At 34.9% G+C, this 23,638-nt stretch overlaps 1 protein-coding gene across 1 annotated transcript in view; it reads left to right on the top strand.

Moving 5' to 3' along the window:
- LOC112974808 (centrosomal protein of 128 kDa-like) overlaps positions 1–23,638 on the top strand; it is a 119,459-nt gene that overhangs the window by 69,741 nt on the left and 26,080 nt on the right. Inside the window, exons 13-14 of the mRNA XM_026084156.1 lie at positions 5,447–5,496; positions 13,980–14,003. Coding sequence (XP_025939941.1) covers positions 5,447–5,496; positions 13,980–14,003 — 74 coding nt within the window. The remainder of the gene's footprint in view (positions 1–5,446; positions 5,497–13,979; positions 14,004–23,638) is intronic.

Below are 23,638 nucleotides of genomic sequence, written 5' to 3'. Positions count from 1 at the left end.
ATCACCTCCCTCGACCTGCTGGCAACACTCTTCCTGATGCACCCCAGGATACCATTGGCCTTCTTGGCCACAAGGGCACCTTGCTGCCTCATGCTTAACTTGGTGTCCACCAGCACTCCCAGATCCTTCTCAGCAGAGCTGCTCTCCAGCAGCTCAACCCCCAGCCTGTACTGGTGCATGGGGTTATTCCTCCCCAGGTGCAGGACCCTGCACTTGCCTTTGTTGAACTTCATGAGGTTCCTCTCTGCCCACCTCTCCAGCCTGTCCAGGTCTCTCTGAATGGCAGTTTCATTCCTAGTGGTGATGAGCAATGCGGCAATTGTGGTGGGGTAACTGAATTAAAATCTTTAAAGATTGTACAAGATGGTCAATGTTAATACTATAATTTTTTAATTAATTAGGAAGCTGTAATCAGTATTAAAAATCACTTGAGACTTTTTAGATTTAGCAAAAGCTACAAATTAAAAAAATGCAATGGCCTATGAGATTGACCATGAAAAACATTAAGCATCTGAATATAATTCCAAAGAAAATATTAGCTTTTGAGATTTCTTCCTGCTGTGTCTTCATTCACAAGTTCCTGAATGTTTCGCTGTATTTTTTTGCTCAGTTCAATGATTTTAAAAATGGGTAATGTTTAAGTGAAAAACATTCATTTATAATGTGAGATTTATGTAGCAAAAATCTTTCTATATTATCTCACCAGTGTGTGGTTGGGAAAACTGTTATAAATTCATGTACAATTTAAGGAATGATTTCTTTCATTTACTGCTAATGTAATATGTACTGTAGGCATGCTAAAATAATTTCTGATTTGAAGACCTCATAGCCTAAATATGGGGAAGGTATGTGATGGGTGATACAGCTAATGTAACAGGAGCATAAGTGATGTTTCATTTCATTCTACTTTCCTTTAAGTTTCATATTTTTAATTGTTCTTTTTGCGACCTGTGTTCTAAACTAACGCATACGGTGGAGATCAAACTAGCAGGATGGTATTACTTCAGAAGTACTGTATCTTATATTTAAGTCATACAGTATCAGCTTTGACTTCATAGATTTTTTAGGGAAGTCTTGCTTGGGATTATATAAGCACATTCTAGAACACTCATAATTTGTAGTCCTTGTTCCACACTAGAAAAAATTAAGATTCTATGAGCTACCTAATTATCTTAAAGAATTCTAGAGAAAAAGTTTTTTTTTTTAGTAATTGCCTTAATGCTTACAAGCATGACAAGTATAGTTTCAGTTGAAGTTGTGTGAAGCAAGTCCAATGTTTTACATCTCAGTTGTTTTAGAGTCAAAGTGGGATTTGGTATCTGGCATGACAGCACAAAGGTCAGACCTCTTAACCATTGCTTAGCATCTGCTGTTTCTGCACCTGTAGCAAAACACTGTGAGGGCATTCAACAGAATAATACTAACATGGGATGTATATTTTGAAGTCAGAATGATAAGAGTTGAAATAAATCTACAGCAATCTTTCATCGAGGCAAATTTAATGATAAAGTGATCAGAGTATCTAATTAAGTGATATCTCCAGAAGGAGTTTGTGCCATATGCTTGTATAACATAAAATGTAGGTTTCTAAGGTTGCAAACTTGAGGAAATCAAGAACGGTTTTACTAATGTGTAACTGAAAGCCCTGATTTGCATTTTGGTTGAACAGAGTCAGGACAATAATTGTTTTAGTCTGATGATTTAAAAAAAAGTCAACACTTTTCTCCAAACTGCAATTCATATCCAATAACAGTCAGGATTTCTTGTTTTAATGCTACAATATTAGAAGTATTAAGATTGCGCTTTCTTTGGGCACCATTTAAAAAGTCTGCATAGCAGCTGCTCTCGTTGCCTGAATTTCTTTAATACACAGTTATATTAACTTTCATTGATAATACTAAACATTTTCTTTACAAAATATTAATGTTCAGAGCACTGTATAAACATAGTTTCATTACTAGTTGTTAAGTAGCTAATTAAATGTGTTTTACCCATTCTAATCACTAAACACCTGTTTCTAAATCTGTGTTCTGATGCTTTTCACTATCAGTGAAAATTACCACTGGGTGGTGAAAAAAAGTCTCTCTGAGTAACTGCATACCTTCTTTCCTCGCTTATCTAAGAGTCATGATGGAGTATAAAATCTTAATCTCTAGGTCAGTATCTAGAATATTTTGCAGCATATTATGTTGTTTTAGTGTCAGACACAAACAACAAGATAATCATTCTTATGGAATGTTTTGAATCATAACCTGTTTATTTCCTGGAATTTTGATCAGATAAATCTAAACCACAGTGGTATAATTTCAGGGACACTCAGCTGCTATTCACTGGTGTATAGCTAACTGAGATAAACTTTAGATGATTTAGAGTTTAACTGTTGTTATTTTAGTAAAACTACATAAAAGTATGATCCTTTATTTTTTTCACACAATATCCTGAATTTGCTGTTGATTTGGGGCAGCTTTAAAAACAACTGAAACACATTTTCTTTTTCAATAGTTTGAGCTTATAATTCATTATAGGATTACTTGCTGCTTATTGAGCTTAAAAAGAAAAAAGGAAATATGCTGATGAATACTTTTATTTGTAAAAGTCAGTTCCCTTGTCTTCTTTTTCCATGTGTTAATCATCTTTAGGGAAGAATGAAGCAATGTCTGAAGGTGCCTTTGTAATGTCTTTTTGTTTATGACAATCTTTCTAGACAATCTGTAAACTTATGTGTTCTACAGTCTATGAGAATGATACTTTCCTCCAGTGGTTACACTAGGGCTTGAAAAAAGGTCATAGTAGGGTCTGGTCTCAAATGTAGACACTCATGATGTAGTGCAACTTCCTTTAGGAAAGAAAGATACAGCTAGAGAAATCCAGATACAGTCCACTGGATGAAGGAAGGGAGCTATCTCTAGGGCCAGTCACTATCTTTGCCTGTATTACAGACTCAATGCATTCTCTAACTTATATTCACTGTAGTATTATTTTCTGGCACTGAATATATAAAGGTATTTTTGCACAAGTTTTTAAGTACAGGAAATGTTTTATAAATTGTAAAACAAAGTAACAGCTTTTCAGATCAAGCAGGCAAAGATATTCTGACATTAAGAATATCCATGTTTAAAGGAATGATACAATATGTTGTGATTCTTAATGGGCTTTTTTGTAAATTTGTTTAATGTATTGCTTCAGTTTGTGTTTTTTGCTTTAGCTTTGGAGATAATATGCTGTAATTTCTTATTTTAGATGTAATATTAAATGGAATCATCACTGTAAATGCTGAACTTCATTCTTAATTTTATTATTAATTTAACTATCATTAATATAATTAATTATGTAAAGTAATGTAAGCACATATTGAGCACTGTCAGTTAAATCAAACATTTATAACATCACTTCCAATACATACCTGCCCTTTTTGGGACAGAGTTTTCTGAAGCATCTTGCAGGATAGCCAATTTAGGCAGTTGTACAGTAAAGGAAATGAATCCTAGATAGCCCTAATTTCAGATGCAAAACCTTTCATTTAGAGACTGCTAGCAGAAATTAGCTCAACTTACATTATATTTATAAAAGCTCTATGAAGAGAACCTTGTAATAACATCCTTTTCACTTAGAACAATGCATAGAATCTGTATAATGGTATCTCAAATGTTACATTAAAATAAAGCAAAGTGGAGTATGAGAATCTTTTTGGTCAGATGGGACACATGGAAGAATCTTCCATTTCCCATCCTTTTCCCAAAGAAATATTCTTTCCTCCTCCTTTTTTTTAAAAAGCTGTTATTCCAATACTAATTTTACCAACTCAATTAATTACAATACTGGAATATGCCCAAGGAAAATATACAAGGCAGCCACCTTCCAAACCCAAATTCTCTCCCTAACTAATGTTGATGGCAACACATTTAGCCACAGTAATTTGCATGGCAGTTGAATCACTGTGCTGACAAGCAAACCAAAGGATAATCCAGAAAAACATAAACATGCCAAAAAAACATGAAGAAACAGTTATTTTATTAATTTTAAGAAAGGAGTTGAAAAAGCTGCATAGAATCTAGGAAGAAAAAACAGCAAGTAAATCCCCCTGTCTATAAAAGAAATCACGAAAATTTCTTGCATATGATCTACCCCCCTTTTAAAGGGCTGGTGCCTGAAAATAGGTCTCAAATCTGCATACAGTCTGAAATCAGTAATGGACTGTGAGGACAGAGGTAACAGGTTAGAGGGCTCAAGAGAACGTTTCAAAATGGGAGAAGGGAAAGAAAAGAGAAATAAAGGAAAGAAGGGAAATTTATTTAGACAGAATATTTTAAGTAGTTTTTATTGTAAATCATTTGGGCTTATCTTTGATAACTGAGCTGTGCATTTTATCGGCAATCTTTATCTCTTAAATAAGTATATACTGATACTTTCAGTTAGCAGTTCTGTACTTGGAAGCTCAGGGAATTAACAGTCAGAATTCAGTCCTGTGAGGCTGTTAAGGCAATTTGATAAACTTGTAACTTTTCTAAATGCCAGCAAACTGGAGCACATCTTGATTCAGAGTCAGTCTCTGGCTTAGTTAGAACATTGTTCTTTTCATGCAAAACTTGTAACTGAACTTCTAATAGTTAAAATAGTAATAAGCCTACAGCATAGTTTTTCTTTTTCCTGCTGTCCATGAGGTTGTACTTTAAGGTTTCCCAGAATTCTAAATATGATGCACTTGATCAAAAACGTGATCACAGAAGTATGTGAATAAAATGAAATAGAAGAAAAGGTCAGGTGACATTCACAGAACTCAGAGAGAAATTGCATGCTAACATGAAATGTTAAATATGTGCATGTATGTGCCTAGGTATCTAACCGTTACACAAGTGAATATAAGATGCTAGGATTTTATGGTGTAGTGATTATAAAAACAAAAAAAACAAAAAAAACTTTTCTAGTGTTTCTTGCAGTGTCTGTTTTTGTTATCAAGATTGTTTTATTCCATTTTATTGAGAGAAGGTAATTATTCTGATAGTAGTCAACATTGCCTGCCCTGTTTTCTCCAGAGGATGTTACTTGTTAGAAAAGTATTCTAGGGTAAATGTTGATGATCTATGCTTGGTTTAGTCAGTTTTCAGAAGGAATCTCTTTGATTTTTTTTTTTTTTGTTCAAACCTTAATTCTCACCAAAAAATTGATTTAAAAGTAGGGAAATTTTTCTGTGAACTTGAATGACTTTTTTTCCTGTAATTACCTGAATCAAACTGTCTTCTCATAGCTGTAATCTAGTCACTTCAACAGCTCTTGCTTGGGAACAATCATGTCACTGACAAATTTTATTGATTAGTTTAATTAGCTCAAAAGGAATACTGTGAAGTCTGTGAAACAAAAAAATCACAGACAATATTACCTCTTGCTTTTTCTGTCAAGCTGTGACAGAGGAAGTTCAATTTTACAAGTTCTATTTTTCTTCTTACAGAGCTACTAGAGAAGACCCTAAGAAGAGAGGAAGAAATGGGATTTCTACAGGTATACCTTCTATTAAATTAACTAACTTCACTTCTGTAACCTCTAAAATTTTTAAATTGTATTACAGCGTTATAATTTTTAAAACTTGCTTGTATCTTAAATTCAGCTTTGGAAACATATGCAGCCAAATACTGACCTGATACCTAGTGAGATTAAAGCAGTTAGCATTCTGCTATGAGTCAATGAATCTAGTCCATCAATGAAAAGAATGCTTCATCTTTTAACTTCTTCTCTTTATGCCATACTGCTGGCTTTATTGAAAATGTATGTGAATAAGTGCAAATCTGAATACAAAACTGCAAAAGTGCTTTTTATTCTACTTCATTGGATAGGTTAGATTTTTTGGAATGTGTTGTTTTCTTCTGTTAATTAAAATCTTTTACTTTCAATTTTAATCAGAGGCAGTGTTTTAAATGTCTGAAACATTAAATGTCTGTCATTTAAGGGTTGTTATATGCTAGAACTTGATACAATATAGTAAATCCTCATAGTATGTCATCTAGCAGCAAAGCTGTTTGTGCTAACTACATTAAATTTGTGCTTTAAAAGTAGGATTTACCTTAGGCTCTGCTTGGAATAGTATTTAACCATAATGGTCAAAGAAAGCATGTATTCAAAACCAAGCTGGAATGGCTAAATAGTGAAGCGTAGGAAGCTAGTGTATAGATTCTTCAGAAAACAGAAAGCTGAAAAGGAATTTTTAACAAATTGCAAAAAGCAGTGCCCAACATGGATGTTGAAAAGGTTAGATAAAATGCGAAGAGTGTATCAGTGAAGCAGCATTCTAGAACTATACCAGAAGCAGAACATTTGTGAGGGAATTAACCATGATACGGCTGTTAAGTAAAATGAAATTATGTATTGATCTGAGTTTTGACCATAGGAGTTTGTTTAAAGATATGCCTGCTCTTCTCATGTATTAAATATAGGACATTTTGAGGGCTAGAGATATTAAAAGAATTAGTGCAGAAACAGTTTGATCCAGTAAGAAGCAGCAAGTTATGAAAACCAAAAATTACACAACACACCAATCCAGCTGTTTCCTGTTCAAACAAAAATCTTGGCCTAGCTTTCTGGCAGCTCAAATTCAACAGGGCTGAGAGCTTGTCTGCGCAAGCAGTTTACACAGGTGCGTATCTAGTTACATCAGTGTAAAAAGATCTCCTTTCATGTGAAGCAGTTCTGTATCTGCTTTCATGTGAAGCACTATAGTTGACAAATTGTTCTAATGATTTTACTTCAGATTGAACGAGGAGTAATTTTATATTGGAGAAAGTTGCATCATAATAGTATATTGTGGTGCATATATGTCCTTGCATGTATTTCTGAAGAGCCTTCATATTCCTTATCAGATTGTTTTATGCCTTTCCCTAACTCATGGTTCTGTCTAAATGTGTGACTCTGACTGCTATTTTTGTATTCAAATGCTTGATATAGCTGGTTTTTACTTCTCCATATGGACATGCTCTCACAGTCAAAGTAGTTAGCAAAACGGTTATTTTTCTAGGTAGTATTATGTCCAGCTTGGTCAATATGTTTCAAAAAGATCCCATTCTGAGATTCTCTATTATTACTTCTGCAGAAAGAGAAAATGCAGGAAGTTCTGGTGTTCATACCCAGAAATTTCTAGTATGCTTTATGTCCTTATCATTGCAGTGGCTACACAGAGCCACATGTTAGTCTGTGTGCATTACAACAAAGAAGTCCAATTTGAGCACTGTCTATAAATATAGCTAAGGCTCATTCGGCAGTGTCTCAGACCACTTGTCCATACCTCAGGGAGTTATACCTGGCACTTTGTCTTGGACACAACAAATGAACTAGAAGACAGCAAAGACTGTGCGAGTGGCAATTCCTTCCAAGAAGATATATAAGACAGCTCCGCTACAAGATCTTTCACTCATATGTCAGTCATGATCTATATAAGCAGATGAAGATCCTTAGACCCATATCAAGGTGATCAGAAGCACTGCAAAGCACACCAATAAGTATCACAGCATTCATCTTCATTGCACATAATTGGTATTGCAGGCTGTGGCATGCAGCAGCCATTTGTGTTCAGTATACTTCAAAAGGTGTCCTTTCTGAATTCAGATTCTGCTCTCTCCTTGAATCTGTTCAAAATGCAGACTACTCTCAATGAAAATAGCCTCTTTTTTTTTTCTTCTTCTTCTTTTTTTCCCCCCAGTATCCTCTCTAACTGTCTTAATTAGGCCAGTTCCTCTTCCATGTTTTCACTACTGCAATCCTGACACTAGTGATTTCTTACCTGGCTTACCATCATCTCAGGACTGGGTTATCACCAGCATGTGAACAGGTGCAGCCACAAATTGTCCTAATGTACAGAAAGTATACCTTGTAATCTAATTGTGTTTATTGAAAGCTGAACTTTTTTTTCATTAAAAATTTTCATAAGTTTTATAGCAGTGTAAATCCAGGAAAAGCCTTTTTAATAAAAAGAACCTTCTTGAGTAAGCTTTCAAAATTTACTATAAAACACATTGCAACAAAACAAAAAAGAAATATATGGTAAAGTTTGCATCACCAGGAACAAACAGTGCTATCCTTACCAAAATGACTAAACCTAATGCAAAAGCGTACTAATTGCTCAGTGAACTTTAACCATGTTCTCAGAGGACATAAGACAGAATAATAGCCATAAATATCTTCCAAATTCACTTTTGAATTTTCAAATAGTCCTTTCTTTCATGCTTCATTACATGGAGCAATGTGATTTTAGGACCACAGCAGAGCAGAACAAGAAAAATGGCCACTAATATGGCGCATAAGGTCTTCCTCTCCCAGTCCTTCCTTGTCTAGTTCTTTAGATATCCAGCTCATGCTGCCTTTCCAACATTAAATTAAAGACAACACAACAGTAGTTCACTATGAAATGTCATTGAAAGAACTTGAAGTAAGAAGTTTTCAAGCATCATGATCCATAGGGACTTGAGAAAGAAGTTGAAAAATAATTTCTCACAACTAAGATCTCCTAAGATTGGAGAGCTTCCAAAAAGGTGTCCCAAAATTATGAGGGTGCAGGTTTTGGTGGGTAGTAGGAAGGGTTCATAGTTTCTGCTTTCATTAAAATTGAATGCTTGCCCTTTTGGCCTCATAGAATTCCAACCTGCAATGTACAGACCTTCAAAGATAGGAACATTGGCCACTGTCCAACTTAAAGTAGGAAAAAGAAAACAAATAAGGGACATTTTCTAGCAGCCATGGAGTTCTTTTTGAAATCTGGGAAGTTTCTGTATGCTGTTTAAGCTTTGAGGTAAGCTCTGTGGAGGTCACCAGGAAAACATATTTTTTCTTTCTGAAATCTCCCATTACTTCCAATCCCACTACTTGACATGTGTGTCTTCAGTTCAGAAACATCACTAAATGGTGATGCTTCAAGAAAAGTTCTTCCTGAAGATCTTGGTGTCCCCTTTGCCACCCTCGTCCACTTTCTTTTTCTGTTATAGATCTTTCCACAGTACAGAAATTGGAAACTGTAATGTTGCAGCTACTTTGAAAGTTGAAATATTGGGCTTTTAGTTTTCATGTGTTCCTCTAGTGAGGGAAAGTGTTGGACTGCAACTATCATAACAAAGATGAAATACTTTAAGTAAATGGTGTGGATCTTTATAGCTACATCTTTCTACATGAACCTGTCTGTTTTCTGATATTATGTGGTCAGGATGGAAAGTACATGTAGTATATGTAGTTCTTTGATACAGAGCATTTTGGGAACTAGGAGGCACATGCTTTGGGTGACATCACTTATTTGTTTTGTCATATTGAACTTGTTTCATATTGTTGACTAGAAATTTTATATATTATATATAAATTTATATTTATATATGTGTATATACTTATATATGAATTTATATATCTATGTTCTCATACACATATGCTCTCTCTCTGTCTTTACACACATACTCATGCTCATTATAATACAATTTTAGCTTGCAAGGAGACTAGATCATTTTGTTATGTTCTCTGTTATGCCGCTCCAAGAATATAACCTCACTGCTTTTCTTACCTCATGGGAAGAAAAAAGCCTCAGGTTATAGGGTTTTCATCTTGCTTTCTGTGAAGACTCTTCCACAGTTTAAAAAAAACAAAAACAAAACAAAACACCCTACTTTCCTGAAAATATTATGCTATACATGGTAACTGTTTTTTTGGGTGTGTTAATTAAGTTAAACACATATTCCTTATCATATGTTATCTGCACGTTGGACCTTGCTTCTATAACACATTTACCTTATTTCTTGACAACGTTCTTAATTCAAATAACAGTACAAAGCCCATCTTTTCTCTCAGACTTTCACAGAAAGCCCTAACAACTCTATTCAGAAGTGGTAAATTTGCTTCTGTCCCCTTTCCCCAAATCCTTGTCACTCTCTCCTGAGTACAAGTTCAGTTCCAATAAGTCTTACTGATTTCTCCAGATCTAGTACATAGTGCTAGGGGTCAGCTGTGCGCATGGTCTCTGGGAACACAGTTGCAAACCATTTTCATTTGCTCTGGAATTAGTGACACACTAATATAAATATAGGAATTTAAATACAAAATAATGAATCTTAATTTGAAAATGTGAACATCAATATTGATAGTGTATAAATTACCCATGGTAAATTTCCTTATACATTACGTGTTAGTCTTCATAGAATTAGCTGTGGAGATTCTAAGAGTTATGATATTTAGAAATTAGCAGCTAGATTATACACCTTATTTTAATAAGCAAGATATTTTTAAAGTATTGTTTATTCTACCTTTGGAATCATCCTACTAATGCCATGCTCATTCTAAGAAATTTTTTCCCCCTTTTTTAATTGAAGACATTTTTACGTGAATTGCTGTTCACTATCACCACCAATTTGAGACCTGTAAATATCATCTCTTTCATAGTCATGAGTTTGTTTTCTGTTGCAGAGTCTTTGAATAAATGTTTGAAAATAAGTGTCTGCAACAGCCAGTGCAATTTTGTGGAGGAACAAGTATTTCAAAATGAATATTTTTTAGATTTTTCATATAATATTTTTTTGTCTCAAGGCTTTTCATGTACCGACATAGTCTGTATCCCAGACCAGCTTACAAGAAAGATTAAAGACTATTTAGTGTGTATTAGGCTAGCTTTTCTGAGCAAAAATTTTGGTGATGTTCAGTAAACTTTCATTTATGTAGCATTGCACTTTGGGTCCCTAACTGACATCCATTGTGATGGGCACTGAAAAAACATATCTTAATAGACAACCTGAAGTTAAGGACTAAAGGACCTTATATTATTCTAATTTCACTGATGAGAAACGAAAACACAGATGAAATAAATCTTTAGGAAATCTGCAATGTAGATCTGGATTTTTTGATTTCCAGCTCTTAGATGTAAGACACAAGTCCCTTTTTTGGTAAAAAAAACAAAACAAAACAAAACTTTTTTGTTTTTAAAAAAATTATAACTAAAATTATTTTTGTCTTTTTGTTTGTATTTTTGTCTTGTTTTAAATTTTTTAAAACCTACTTCTTTGAAAGAGTCTGTAACGACGTGGTAAAACAAGTACATTTTTTCTTTCTCCGTCTGTTTTTACCATCAGTTTATGCAAAGGGAGTTTTATCATTTCATTTGGTCAATCTGTTTCAGGTTTCTCTTCTATCATACTTCTGAATAAAACTTTTTTTTTTTTTTTAATTGGGAAATGTGAGTCTACTCCGGAAAATCAGTAGAGAAACTTGCACAAGTGTGGTATATGAAATAATTGTTAATTTAGATTTTAAATTTATTTTACTTGTACTGTTTTCAGCTGCACTGTGCATGACATTCCAACATCAGCCAATTTTAGTGGCATCCATTCTTTACTGGCAAAATGTCAGCTTTTTTTTTTTTTTTTAAACAGTTGTATTTTAATCATGTGCTAGATTTCCATTACACTTGTTTGCATGCTCATTCTTATTTTTCCCTCTAGATATTTTCTTCTACATACTTTCTGAAACAGTCTTACTAGTTTTTTTGCACATTTTCAAAACCAATCAGTCTTTTCCAGACTATATTCTGTTTTTTTCACTTTCACTTGTAACAGGGGTTTTTCCGACAGTATTGTCTCACTCTTTCTGCCCATGGTTTAGAATTGCAATCAAAGGTGCAACTATTGTAAGTTGCTGATGAAAATTAACTTCACTTCCACCCAACAATCGTTTAGTGAATGAGTTTTAAACATTTCACTAGGGTAAATATTGCAAATGTGTGTTTTCTTCAAAAGATTATATGAGTTAACGTTAGCTATTTAGTAATTCAAGTGATGCTGGCCTTATACAAATATATTAATCAGTTCACACATTCAGTAACTTTTTAAGTTGTCTGAGACAATAACAACTCCAAAAGTCATTGTAACTCATTTTCACCTAATCTTAAAAAAAAGGAAAAAAAAGAAATTTACTTTTGCAGTGTCTCAAATGGCAAGAATGGTTTCTGGCTCCCAGTTTCTTCTATTGGTCTAAGAAAATTTTGTTGCAGCTATTATTTTCAAGACAGTGAAGGCAGATCAGAATTATCTAAATCTCTCTGGATTTTACTATGTTTTCCCCTTTCACTAGACTGTTAGCCTTTAGCAATGTACACAAACTGCCAGTCTCTTTTATTTCTTGCTGTCTGAGCTATTAAAGTTTTATTCAGTGATGCTAGCAAATGAATTCTGCCACTGCATGTCTAACAGTTTGTTTCTGGGATTTTTTTCCCTGTATAGAACCACTCAGTTAAACTCTTTTTGTTTGTTTTCTCCTATTCTGGAAAATGAGGTGATCAGCTCCTAAACTTCTTTGCAGAAGGAGAAACAGTCACACAAGTGTCCCCACAGTCACTGACATCTTTGTCAAAGAGGCTGGGGTTGTTACAGAGGTTAGAACTTCTGCCTAAATCATTATGGCAATCTGAAACAACCACAAACAAGAGGAAAACTAAATGCAGGTCTGTCGTGTACTATTCATCAGACATACTTTAGGCATGCTCATAGCTTTCAGAGTTCTCACAGAGGTTAAGTCCAGCTGAGGTATTATAAAAAACATTGTATAAAGATTACTTTTTTGTAATATGAAGGTTATAAGTCTTATGAGCCACATAAAATCAACATGAAAGAAGAGTATATGAGAACAGAAAGCAGGAAATGACACTTCAGTTAAAAAGGTTCCAATACCTGTCTGGAGAGTTAAAAGAAATCAGCATATCAAATGGCATTTTTGTAACTCAACTTCATATATTCTCACAAATATCTAGTGCCATGTGATGTAAATTCTGTATTTCATTATATTAATCAGTAAGGAAGAAAAAAGACAGTGAACCACAATTTTTTTTTGTGGGTCCACTACAATTCAAGGGTTACTTCGAGGGCTAATACTGAGGGTAGTGCTTCATAAAAGGAGAGGTTTGCCGGGTGGGCATTTTTTCAGTGCTTCTCTAGAATTCTATAGAAACAGCAAACAACCCACAATTGCAGAAATGAACCTGATTTGTTACAATCATTTTTACCTGTTAGGGATAGACCAAAAAAATTTTTACAATTCTTAACCTAATTCACCCAGAAAGGAAAAAAATCCAACATCCTTTCCCTTGCTTTAAAAAAGCTAATAGTTGAATAAGGTAAGAATTCCTGTAATGTGTTAATGGTCAGGTACTGTAATTGTGGGTTCACCTAAACATTTGAATATATAGTCTTTCAATTCCTTAAAATATCATGCCTAGTTAGGATGTGGTAATAGTGCCACAGTACAGTATCTTGATTTTACTAGCTTAATATTTTTCTTAAAATTACTAGTGGAGTTTAATAGAATGAATGTTAAAATGCATACATTTTGTAAATCCCTACTGTATACGCAGTGAAAGTATTTTCAGTTTGCCTGATTTTCTGGACAATGTAAGTTCTATATTTTTTATATTTGGTGATGGATTAAAACTGAAACAAACTTATTTTATTTGCTTTTTATTTTTGTCTAACATTGGACTTTGTTTTTTAATAACAAAATGACAGTCATTCTTCGGAGATATTTCTGGATAACAGAATAATGCTATGGAATTTACTTTTTAGTTTTGTAAAGAATTGCCTCAGAGGAAACTAAAACAGATACTAACATGGCATGAACTCCAAAACACGATAGGTTTACAGTCAAGGAGGAGAGTTCAAGAAACATCTTTTAAAATAAGTGTTCAGTAGTTAAAAAAAAAAAAAAAAACCCACACACAAATATGGGATATACAAGAATAAAATCAAGAATACGGAAAATCTAATAGTAGCAGTTGAAAAAATATTGTGGAGTAAATAAGTTTTTCAAATTCTTTCTTGACYGGTTTCCAGAGGTCCAGTCAAGTACTGCAGTCCCTATCCAGTGGGATTTGTACAAAATGCATATTACCAGCAAAAACAAAAATGAAGCCTTTTCATCTTTGTTCAACTTAAGTTCTATTTGTATTCCTTAATTTCTAACTGCATGTTCTGCTTTATTTGTAGGAGCGTATTATGGCCCTAGAAATGGTAAGTTTCTTGAATTCATTTTCATACCTATCACAATGAGATTGCTGCTAATTTTTCCAAATTATCAAATACATGTTATTTTTATGTATTTAAAAAAAAAGTTTCAGTTCTCTGTTTTTAACTTTCATTTTAATTTTAAGTAAAAAAAGATACATACGAAGTTACAAACTGCACTTTTCTCTGTAGGTTTTTGCTATGGTATTTGAGCACCAGTTATATAACATAGAGTGTAATGTAGCTTTCCTGTACAGCTTGGTCCTCATCCCAACTCTGGAAGAGAAATGTGGTAGAACTGAGCCATATAAAGGATGCTGTTTTTCTGCTGCTAACAGTTCAAATAAGTGAAGTCCATGTAGCAGATCTAATCCTTCCAGTGACAATTGTTTGCTTTTTGCATGTTTACACTGGAAGGTGTAGACAGAATCAGTTCATCTGCCCACATGAACACTGGAACTAAAAGCATGGAGGAATATGATTTTAAGATATTAAGTTGCCAGGACATAAACCTCAGTGCATGCATGTACCATGAATGAATGCAGCTGGGTTATCCAGATGTCTCAAGCTAGTAAGTCTGCATGGCACCCAGCTGACACTACTCTACCATGTGGGCTTCTTGGCTAGCCCTGGCATTTCTGCACCATGCTTTTCTTCTCTTATGTAGGCATGTGCATTGTGATACCGTACAATAGAATTTATCAGGCATTTAATTTCTTTTTATTGGAAATCTAGAAGATTGCATCTAAAGAAACTAGTACTGAGGCAATATCAAGGCTGCAAATTTAAACCCTTCAGATTTACTTGTGCAACATTATTTTGTCCTCCTTATCCTATGACAGTCTGTGCATCTATGAAGACAGCTTAACCTGCTTCAGGTTTCAAAAACTTATTTAAAATATATTGAATATGTTAAAACAGCTTGCATCCACACATAAAAGGCCCTTTGTAAATCAGAGTGCAGTGCTGGAACTCCTTACCTGTAGGAATAGGGAGCTAGTGTTCAAATTCAGAGTCCTGGCACTTCGCATAGTGCTGTGTGAAGGCAAAATGTAGCCAAGACATTAGTCCTGCTTAGGAGCATCTCTTCATCATGGTTTGCTTACATGACGGTCAGTCAGGCATGTATCCACTGCCATCTGGCGTACTGTGTCCAATTTTGGGCTCCCCAATATAAGAGAGACATGGAGCTACTGGAGTGAGTCCAGTGGAGGACTACTAAGATGATGAGGGACTGGAGCATCTCTCTTATGAGGAAAGACTGAGAGAGCTGGGATTCTTCAGCCTGGAGAAGAGAAAACTGAGGGGGGATTTTATCAATGTGTATAAGTATCTGAAGGGAAGGTATAAAGAGGATGGGGCCAGGCTCTTCTCAGTGGTGCCCAGCGGTAGGACGAGAGGCAACGGGCACAAACTGAAACACAGGAAATTCTGTCTAAATATGAGGAAAAACTTCTTTACCGTGAGGGTGACTGAACACTGGACCCGGTTGCCTAGAGAGGTTGTGGAGTCTCCATCCTTGGAGATATTCAAAAGCCGTCTGGACACCATCCTGGGCAACCTGCTGTAGGTGACCCTGCTTGAGCATGGGGGTTGGACTAGATGATCTCCAGAGGTCCCTTCCAACCTCAACCATTCTGTGATTCTGTGATTCATTTCTCATGAACCATGAGTTAAACTGCTTTGTGCCTTCCCAGTTTTGGCACAGCCAGAGACTAATTTCATGCAAGTAGCACAATTTAATGCAAATTCAATCCATGTTCTGTGACAGTATTTCTATTTTTCTGAAGCTTTTCTTTAAAAAAAAAATACTTTCAATCTCTTCTTCTAGTTTAGAAAAAAACATGGGAAGACTTGTTACTAAATTTTGTCTAGATAGGGGAAGAGGAAGTAGATTATTATCAGTAAAATATCATTTTCTTTATTAATGCAAGTTGAGAGGTAACATCTGAATGCAAGTTTGTGGTGCTGAATCCAGCTTGAAATCAATCACTGCTTTCATTATTACTGACACAGGAAGATGTGTGATGTTAAGGCCTGAGATTGCGGGCAAGAAAAGTATGGTCATCAGTAAGGCTGTTGCTCCCAAAACAATATTTTTACTTTTGGCATAAAGTTCTTTTATGATGTTTGGCAAATCATTTAAACTGATATTTTCACAGGCAGTTAATAATTTTGTGTTCCTCTCTTTCTGGGTTACTGACTTTCTGACTCTTAAGGCCTGATTTTCAGAAATGCTAAGTTGTAGTAGTAGCTAAATTTGGTGTCAGTTCCACAATATATATATATTGCTAAATACATTCTAAAGTCAGATGTTAGAGAGCCGATAGTGCATACTGTAAAATCGTAATTTTTACCTTTTTATCTGTTTCAGTTCTCTGAGGATAGTAGCACTCTCTCTCCCCTTTCCCATAACAGAACTTAAAAAACACACACAGAGGAATATTTATGTCCCCTAAATGTGTCACAATGAGCTGTGGTAGAAAAGCCCTGGAGCAAAGGGATGATGAAGGCTTGTTGTTTAAGGGATAGATAAGAATCCTTCTATTTACAGTGTGTACACGTATATAGCTGTACATCTATGCAGCATTTATAGGAATGAGTACATAATAGTTAAATATATATATAGTTGTTATTATAATTATTTGTCATATTGTATAATTTTCTTACTGTCTGTTATCTGAGTGCTCATAGCAGTGCAGTCAAAAAGTACAACCTGAGTCACATAGCTTATGATTTGATTCAAGTGCAGAGAATGGAAATGGGATAGACACTTAAGAAATTAAATTCAAATTGAAACAAAATTCTTAGGGGAGAGATTCCTTAAATTGTGTAGAAAACATTTTCTTAGGAGAATTTTGAAGGAAAGGTAGCAGTTCACATGACTTGCAAAATACATAAAAGGGCAAGAGAGGGAAAAGACATGACACACACAAGCTAGGCAAAATGCATAGGAAAGCTTCAAATCTCCAGGGCTAAGTTTCTAAATTATTGGACCATTTGTTTGCTGGGTTAGGAAAGTCATCTGCATTTTCTTCCATAATATTCTCATTCTGCCTGAGACTGGGAAGAAATTGATCTGCATGAGAATATATGAAGTTTTGTGCAGGACTGTCTGAGATCACCAGAAGCCTCTTACAGTCACTTTTAAAATCATTTTTACTTTGCACGTTTGTTTGTTTGTTTTGTTTGGATCTTTTGCAAACGAAAGAAAACCATGTGCATCTAACAGTAAATGTAGTTCTTTAATCTTTAGCTCTGCTCTAAGCAATGACCTGAAAGCTGTGGCTTGATGTACATATTTTGAAATGTGTGTGTGGCAGCCCACTCTCCTTCCTTTCTCTAATATCTACCTCATTTCCACCTCCTGAAGTTTCCAGTAAAATTGTTGGTGTGGCCATGTGATGAACTCGGCAACTTGGGCAAAAAGAATTTGTGAAAGAAATGTAACAAGAGCCTAGGCAGATCCATTTCAGAGCTCTGGGTGAATAAACCTTCTCCCTATAGTAGGAGGCCTGAAAAAAACCCAGTCTTTTTAAACTCAGAAAAGACTATAAGCTAGGATAATGAACTTTTTAAGCAGTTAAAGCTCCAAGTGAGTAGGTAAGATGGAACAGGACTAAAGAGAGGTCTCTGAGCAAATCTCTTTCTACCTACTATGTCTTTGCAGGGCAGGTCTTTGCTTCCAGGTTTAGATTAAACTAACTCAGTGATTTTGTGAGTTGCAGCAACCTCTTCTTCCCAAGTTCCGTTTTATACCTTAGAAGGTCCTTTGCATCATCTCTGAGGCCTGTCAGCTCCTTCTCTCAGCAGTTTGTTTGAGCTGGAAGCTACATCCCCTACCCATTACTTGTACTCTCTGCCATTCCAGCAGTTTCTTGAACCTTCTGTCCCTTCAGCAAACTCACTTGGTTCCCGAGGAAAGCGCAGTATTACCAGCTCCTTCAGGATGTTGCACCTGACCCAGCCTTAAGGAAACTCATGTGTGAGCTGAGAACAAATAGTATCTGTTATAAAAAGCTTTGGGGGGTTTTTTTGGTTGTTTTTCTTCAGTCCCATTCTACAGTCTGGTTTACTACATAGCTATGCAACTAGTTGTTCCAGCAGGGCACAGAAAGCAGGACAGGAGCAGAAGCTGTGAGAAGAGAAGGAAGAACAGGGGCTACTTAGGCAGACCCACTATTGGATGTGAAAGGGATAAAGGAACAAGGTGCATTCTTGTTGGTGGGTGTAATCATCCCTCAACTTCAGTACGTGAGAAGTGCCCATGGAGATGCCTCAGTAAGTACTACAGGCAAAACTGAAGTTTCAAGTACCCAAAGATTATCTCTGTGTTTTGTTTGGATTTTTTTTTTGTTTAATATTCTTTAATACACAGGATTTAGTTATTACATAGCTATTAAAAAGTATTTTTGCTGGTCACTTTAGTAATCAATTATGTAGCTTGATATTTTGCCAGAATTAATATGATTTATCTTCAAATAAAGTGTTTTAGTTCATTCTTGGGTGTACCTTAGTTCTTACAAAACTACAGGCTTTGGCCCTATGTTATTTCCAGACAAAGGTGCATGGTTTTTTGGGGGGAAAAAGTCTGTATTGTGTTCTTTGATGCAGCTACAATGGGAAGTACATCTAATTCTCATAAAGAGGTAAAGGTGCCTCTAGCAGGTGCAGACTTTGCTAATATGTGATGCTTGTGACTTCAACTGCAAGTTATATTCTTCTGCCTTAGTGGTACTGACTTAAAAGACAGGAAAGTTTTATTTAAATCAGTCATGCCAGTTATTCCACTGAAGTTATTCCAGTGAACGTGTGTTATATTTTCCTCAATGGGTGAGATTGCTTGCTGTTTTCAGCAGAGGACTCAGAAGTGAGGATACCACTTGCTCAGAATATTTGGGTCAGAGTTCTCAGGACATGATTCTGTTTTTTGTTATAATGTCATAAATTTAGGATAACTCTAGTTATTCTGTAACTGTTCTGTAAAGTAGCTCTTTTATATAAATTTCCTTTTTGGTATGATCATTTATGTGTTTTGTTGTAACTCTTACTTTATGTTCATGAAAGTAAGATTTTGAATACCAGTAATATAGATTTCTCTGTGCACATACACATAGCAATGTAAGAGCTATTGGTTTCTTATACTGTAGCAGTAGGCTAAAAGTTGCATCAGTTTTCTGATTAATCACCTGTTCTAGCACAAGAATTGGAAGGGTGACAATGTTCAATGCATTTTGCAGAGAGTATGTGCCTGCCTTACACTGTTCATTTTATGGTGCATGCAAGCTCTCCCCCTCTCTCTCTCCCTCTGTCTGCTTTCCATCAATAAGCAAATCTTGCAATTAGCTCTCATGACTTTCTTGGCCATCATACTTTGTAGCTATGAATGTTTAAGAAATCTTTAAGGGTTAACACTCTTTTTTCTCTTTGGTCTACTTCCGTGGTGTCTTGCCAGAACTGACATTACATCAAAGGCCTTCTAGTTTGGCTAGAATGCAGCCGTTCTTTGATCTTATAAAAATGACCGGGAGAGGAGCAGTGTTCTGAGATGCTCTGTCCTGCCTGCCTCACCCTTTCCTTTCCTTTCATCAGTGAGCTGGTGCGTCACTTCCTTTTGCTGGTGGTACAGTACTTTCCCAAGATTCATTAATTCCTTCCTCTACTCCCATGAAGTAGTGTAGTGTGTAGTAGTGCTCACAGCCGAGCGTTTCTTTTCTCCTGACACTTACCTTCCTCTCTCTTCCTCCTTGCTGCTGTCTACTCCTCCCACATAGCTATTGCTCTTGCTTGAATACCCTGCTTATCCATTCATCCTCTCTCCCCTAGAATTTGACATTTTACTTGTTCTTTTAGTTTTTTTGCTAATTTAGCCACCTTTAGTTTTCTTCCAACATTTTGCTATCCTTTTCTGTTAAAGAATAAGGTATTTTGCCATTATGAATATGATTTTTTTAACAATCACCTTCCTCACCCATTCACACTTATTTCTCATTTCCTGCCCAGTGGTTGAATTTAAAGTAGAAACCAAAAATACTAGCATAAATAGATTTATAAGATTGTTCACAACTTTTCTAATTTATAGATTCCAGTTAAGGCTGTATTTTTGCACAAACTCCACAAACTAAATAATATATGTATATATATATTTCTAATGTCACCTCTCTAATCCTCCTTCCCTCAAAACTGATAGACAGCATTAGTGTTTCCTCTTTATTAAAAATTTTCTTCATTATGTTGGAAAATTGAATTACTATATTAATGAGAAATTAGATAACTTATTGTTAGAAAAAGTAAACATCCTTGTGCTGAGACTTTGCATTCTAAATTTGCAGATAAATATAATTAAGGATAAATATTATCTTCTTGTGTATTTGTTAAAGAATGTTTAAATTATTGGCATAAGAAATTACTGCTGAACTGCTTGTGAGAGGCAGGTTAGGAAATGTAGGTGATGCTCTAAACTTTATTAAACTGGTCTTTGTTTAGAGTTCAGGGTGATAATTTCATATTCAGTTGTTGGTAAATAGCCATGGTGCATGTCTAACAGCCTGGCCGGATAATAACTTCATAGTTTCTCCCATAGTGATATCAGTATTATAATACAATCCCTAAGTAGAATGTTCCTTTTGATATTGTGAAGGTATGTCATGTTTTACAGGTTGCAAGTATTGAACCTCTCTGTCAGATTTTAATAAACTGAAATACTCCTGGTTTCCCACTGGTGAAAGTAAAAAATCTCAGTATAAATCTTTATTACAAGGGAATGCAATTTTTTTTAGATATCGTAAGTTATTTCTCTTAGTTTAGCTAGGAGTGCTGATACACAGTGGTCTTGACTGAAGACTTTTTTTGAACATAGTGTGTGTGTGTGTATGTATATATATGTATATATGTGTGTGTGTGTGTATATATACATATATATGTATGTATGTACATATAAATGTAATTTTAAAAGAAGGCCCTGTGTGTTCCATCCACAGGATTCTCTTTAGGAATGTCATCCTTTCATCTCTGAAACATATGTCTATGAATTCTTCCATAGAATATAGGATGCTTGTAAGTTGATAAGTAATGCACAGATATATCTGGTATAGTATGCAGTTTTCCAGGTTACATACCACAAAACAAGTTAAAATTATGCTTGATAACAAACTAAAGCTTAAAATCTTTCTAATGTGCTGCTAGGTCCTTCATTATAGTCTTAAAAGTTTTATATTTAATCAAATCTACAGCCTTAGGAACACAGCTACACCGGTTGATGCCACCATAAGTTTTTCATTCTTTCATTATCATGCACCTTGTCATTAAAATGGGTAAATCCATAAGCCAGATTCCTGTTTTTTTTTCCTACTCTGACACCTTGGTTAAATCACTTCTCTTTGTATTCCGTTTTCTCTCGACTGTAAAAAGTGAACAGCAGTATTTCTTCTTTCCTGTGAAGGGTCTGTTAATTAAATGTTTTTAAATGCTTTTTGAAAGGCTTGATGAAATACTGTTAACATACGAAACATTGATGTAGATTATATGCAATAATTTTTAGTCTGCAAAACTCCAGAAAGTTGAAGATAGCATTCATGAATGACACAGAACTCTTTATACCCTTAAGAATGTGTGCCCAATAACATTACGTTTCTTTACCCACTCTGCCTCCTGTGTTATACTTCTTTTAATTTCCAGTAATTATTTCCAAGATGTCTTTCTGTTTGATCAAAACTTTAGTAAATGATAAAGAATTGATTCCCAAACTAGGTCTATGGACCTCCAGTAGTCCTCAGAGCACTAGCTGATGATTCATGGAGAGCTGGATAGCCAAAAGACAGCACTGCCTCCTCCACATTTCCAGCTGCTAGTATGCATCAAACAACTAAAAATTCATGAAATACTTTCCTAATATTTTTTCCATGTAAACAATTTCTGTAGTTACCACAGGGATGTTATGTGCTCATGAATGAGAGAAGAGATTGTCCATGTCACTGCAAATGGGAAAGGAAGCATCCATGAAACTCTCTTAATTAAAATGTGGTCCACCCTATGCAAAAACATCTGGAGTCTAAATTAAAAGTTCAGTTATTTTGGCATTTGCATTCTTTCTCATTCAGATACCCATGTTAACAAAGATCTGTTGTTTTTCATTACTATGAATTCAGTTTCAGCTTTAAAAACAATCTTAGTGGTTTAAAACTCAATGAAACAATGTAGTGTAATGAAACCCAGTTGAACTTCTATGTTGTGTAACTTAATAAATTTATGTATGTTGTCTATCTTTTTTTAAGGTAATGTGATTTCTTAATATGCTATAGTGTGCTGTAATGAAACCATCAAAACAATTGTATAGTTGGAGTAATGGTATAATTGGAATATAATGATACGAAATATATATCTTATTTTCTCTTGAAGTTCACCATACACTTACGATATACTAGGTCATAGAATGTCCCAGCTATCATGAAATTTGGTATATGAGGATCAAGAAAATCTCAGGTGTCTTAAATAGAGCCACACCGTGTATAAAAGAATTTACCTAATGCAGTGTATTCTGCATCTATTGTGATGCCAAGATCACAGAATTTACAACATATCAGTCTAGTGCTGGAGATAGAAGCTGGAACTGCACAGATTTAGAGGTACTAAATTGGAAAGCAAAGGATGCCTTTAAAGCTGCTTAACTGCTGGATGCATCCTATTCTTGCTATTTAGGTATTCAACATGCGAAGTTCATTTAAAAAAAAAGTCATCGTAGGTCACCTTTAACATTACATCTTTCATCTGAATTGTAACTGCCTGCTGAAATGCATTGCTGTCAGTTTAAATTATAGTTGCATTTAATCTTTTTATGGGTATTCTTTGGGGATTAGCTAACTGGTACTTAAGTCAGCTCTAATTTTCAAAAATATCTGTACTATACAGATAGCCATTTGTTTTTACCTACCTCAGAAAAGAAAGGAGCACTGTACATGAAAGTCCGTAAAGTTTGGTTTCTGGTTTATGTTTATGTTTTCAATATATTGACTATAAAGCCAAACTTTATATACAAACCAGCTTTGATTTATTTGTGTATAGCACTGCAGCTTTGAGACTAAAAATAAAATGTGTGCCTGATTTTGTTTTAGATCTGTCCCTTGAGACAGTGTGAAACTGTCTATCACAAAGAATACATCAATATAGAAGGATTAACTGTTCGCATGCACTTTAAACATCAAAGTGTTTGTATGAAGTCATGGAAAATGAGTAATTTGTTTTATCATTCTCTGTGAGAACATAGAACGCCCCTTTTCAAAGTAAATAATCTTTATTTTAAAAACAGAAAGATTAATAGCACTCTATGGAAGAGTCTGCTGTTAAATAAAATACCATGAATACAGCCTCAGTCAGTACAGTTGGTGTTCCTTCCTCTTATCAGTACCATCAGTGAATTATATCAGTACCTTCTGTTCCCTGTTAAATAWTGAACAGACAGATGCGATTGCTCTCTTTAGGATTATTTGTATGCCTTATGGCGTATAGCTTTCCAGTTTCTGGGAAAAAAAGTTAACAGTACTTAATTGCCCTCTACATCAGGTGTTCACAACATCCTTTTTTGCATTTTATCTGAATGGCTAAATCCATCTCTTCTAATAGAATAGAGTGTAGTCATTAATGCT

Source organism: Apteryx rowi, unplaced genomic scaffold, assembly GCF_003343035.1.
Source record: "Apteryx rowi isolate R43461 unplaced genomic scaffold, aptRow1 scaffold_627, whole genome shotgun sequence".
Taxonomy (NCBI): Eukaryota; Metazoa; Chordata; class Aves; order Apterygiformes; family Apterygidae; genus Apteryx; species Apteryx rowi.
This window is presented reverse-complemented; position numbering and strand designations above follow the sequence as displayed.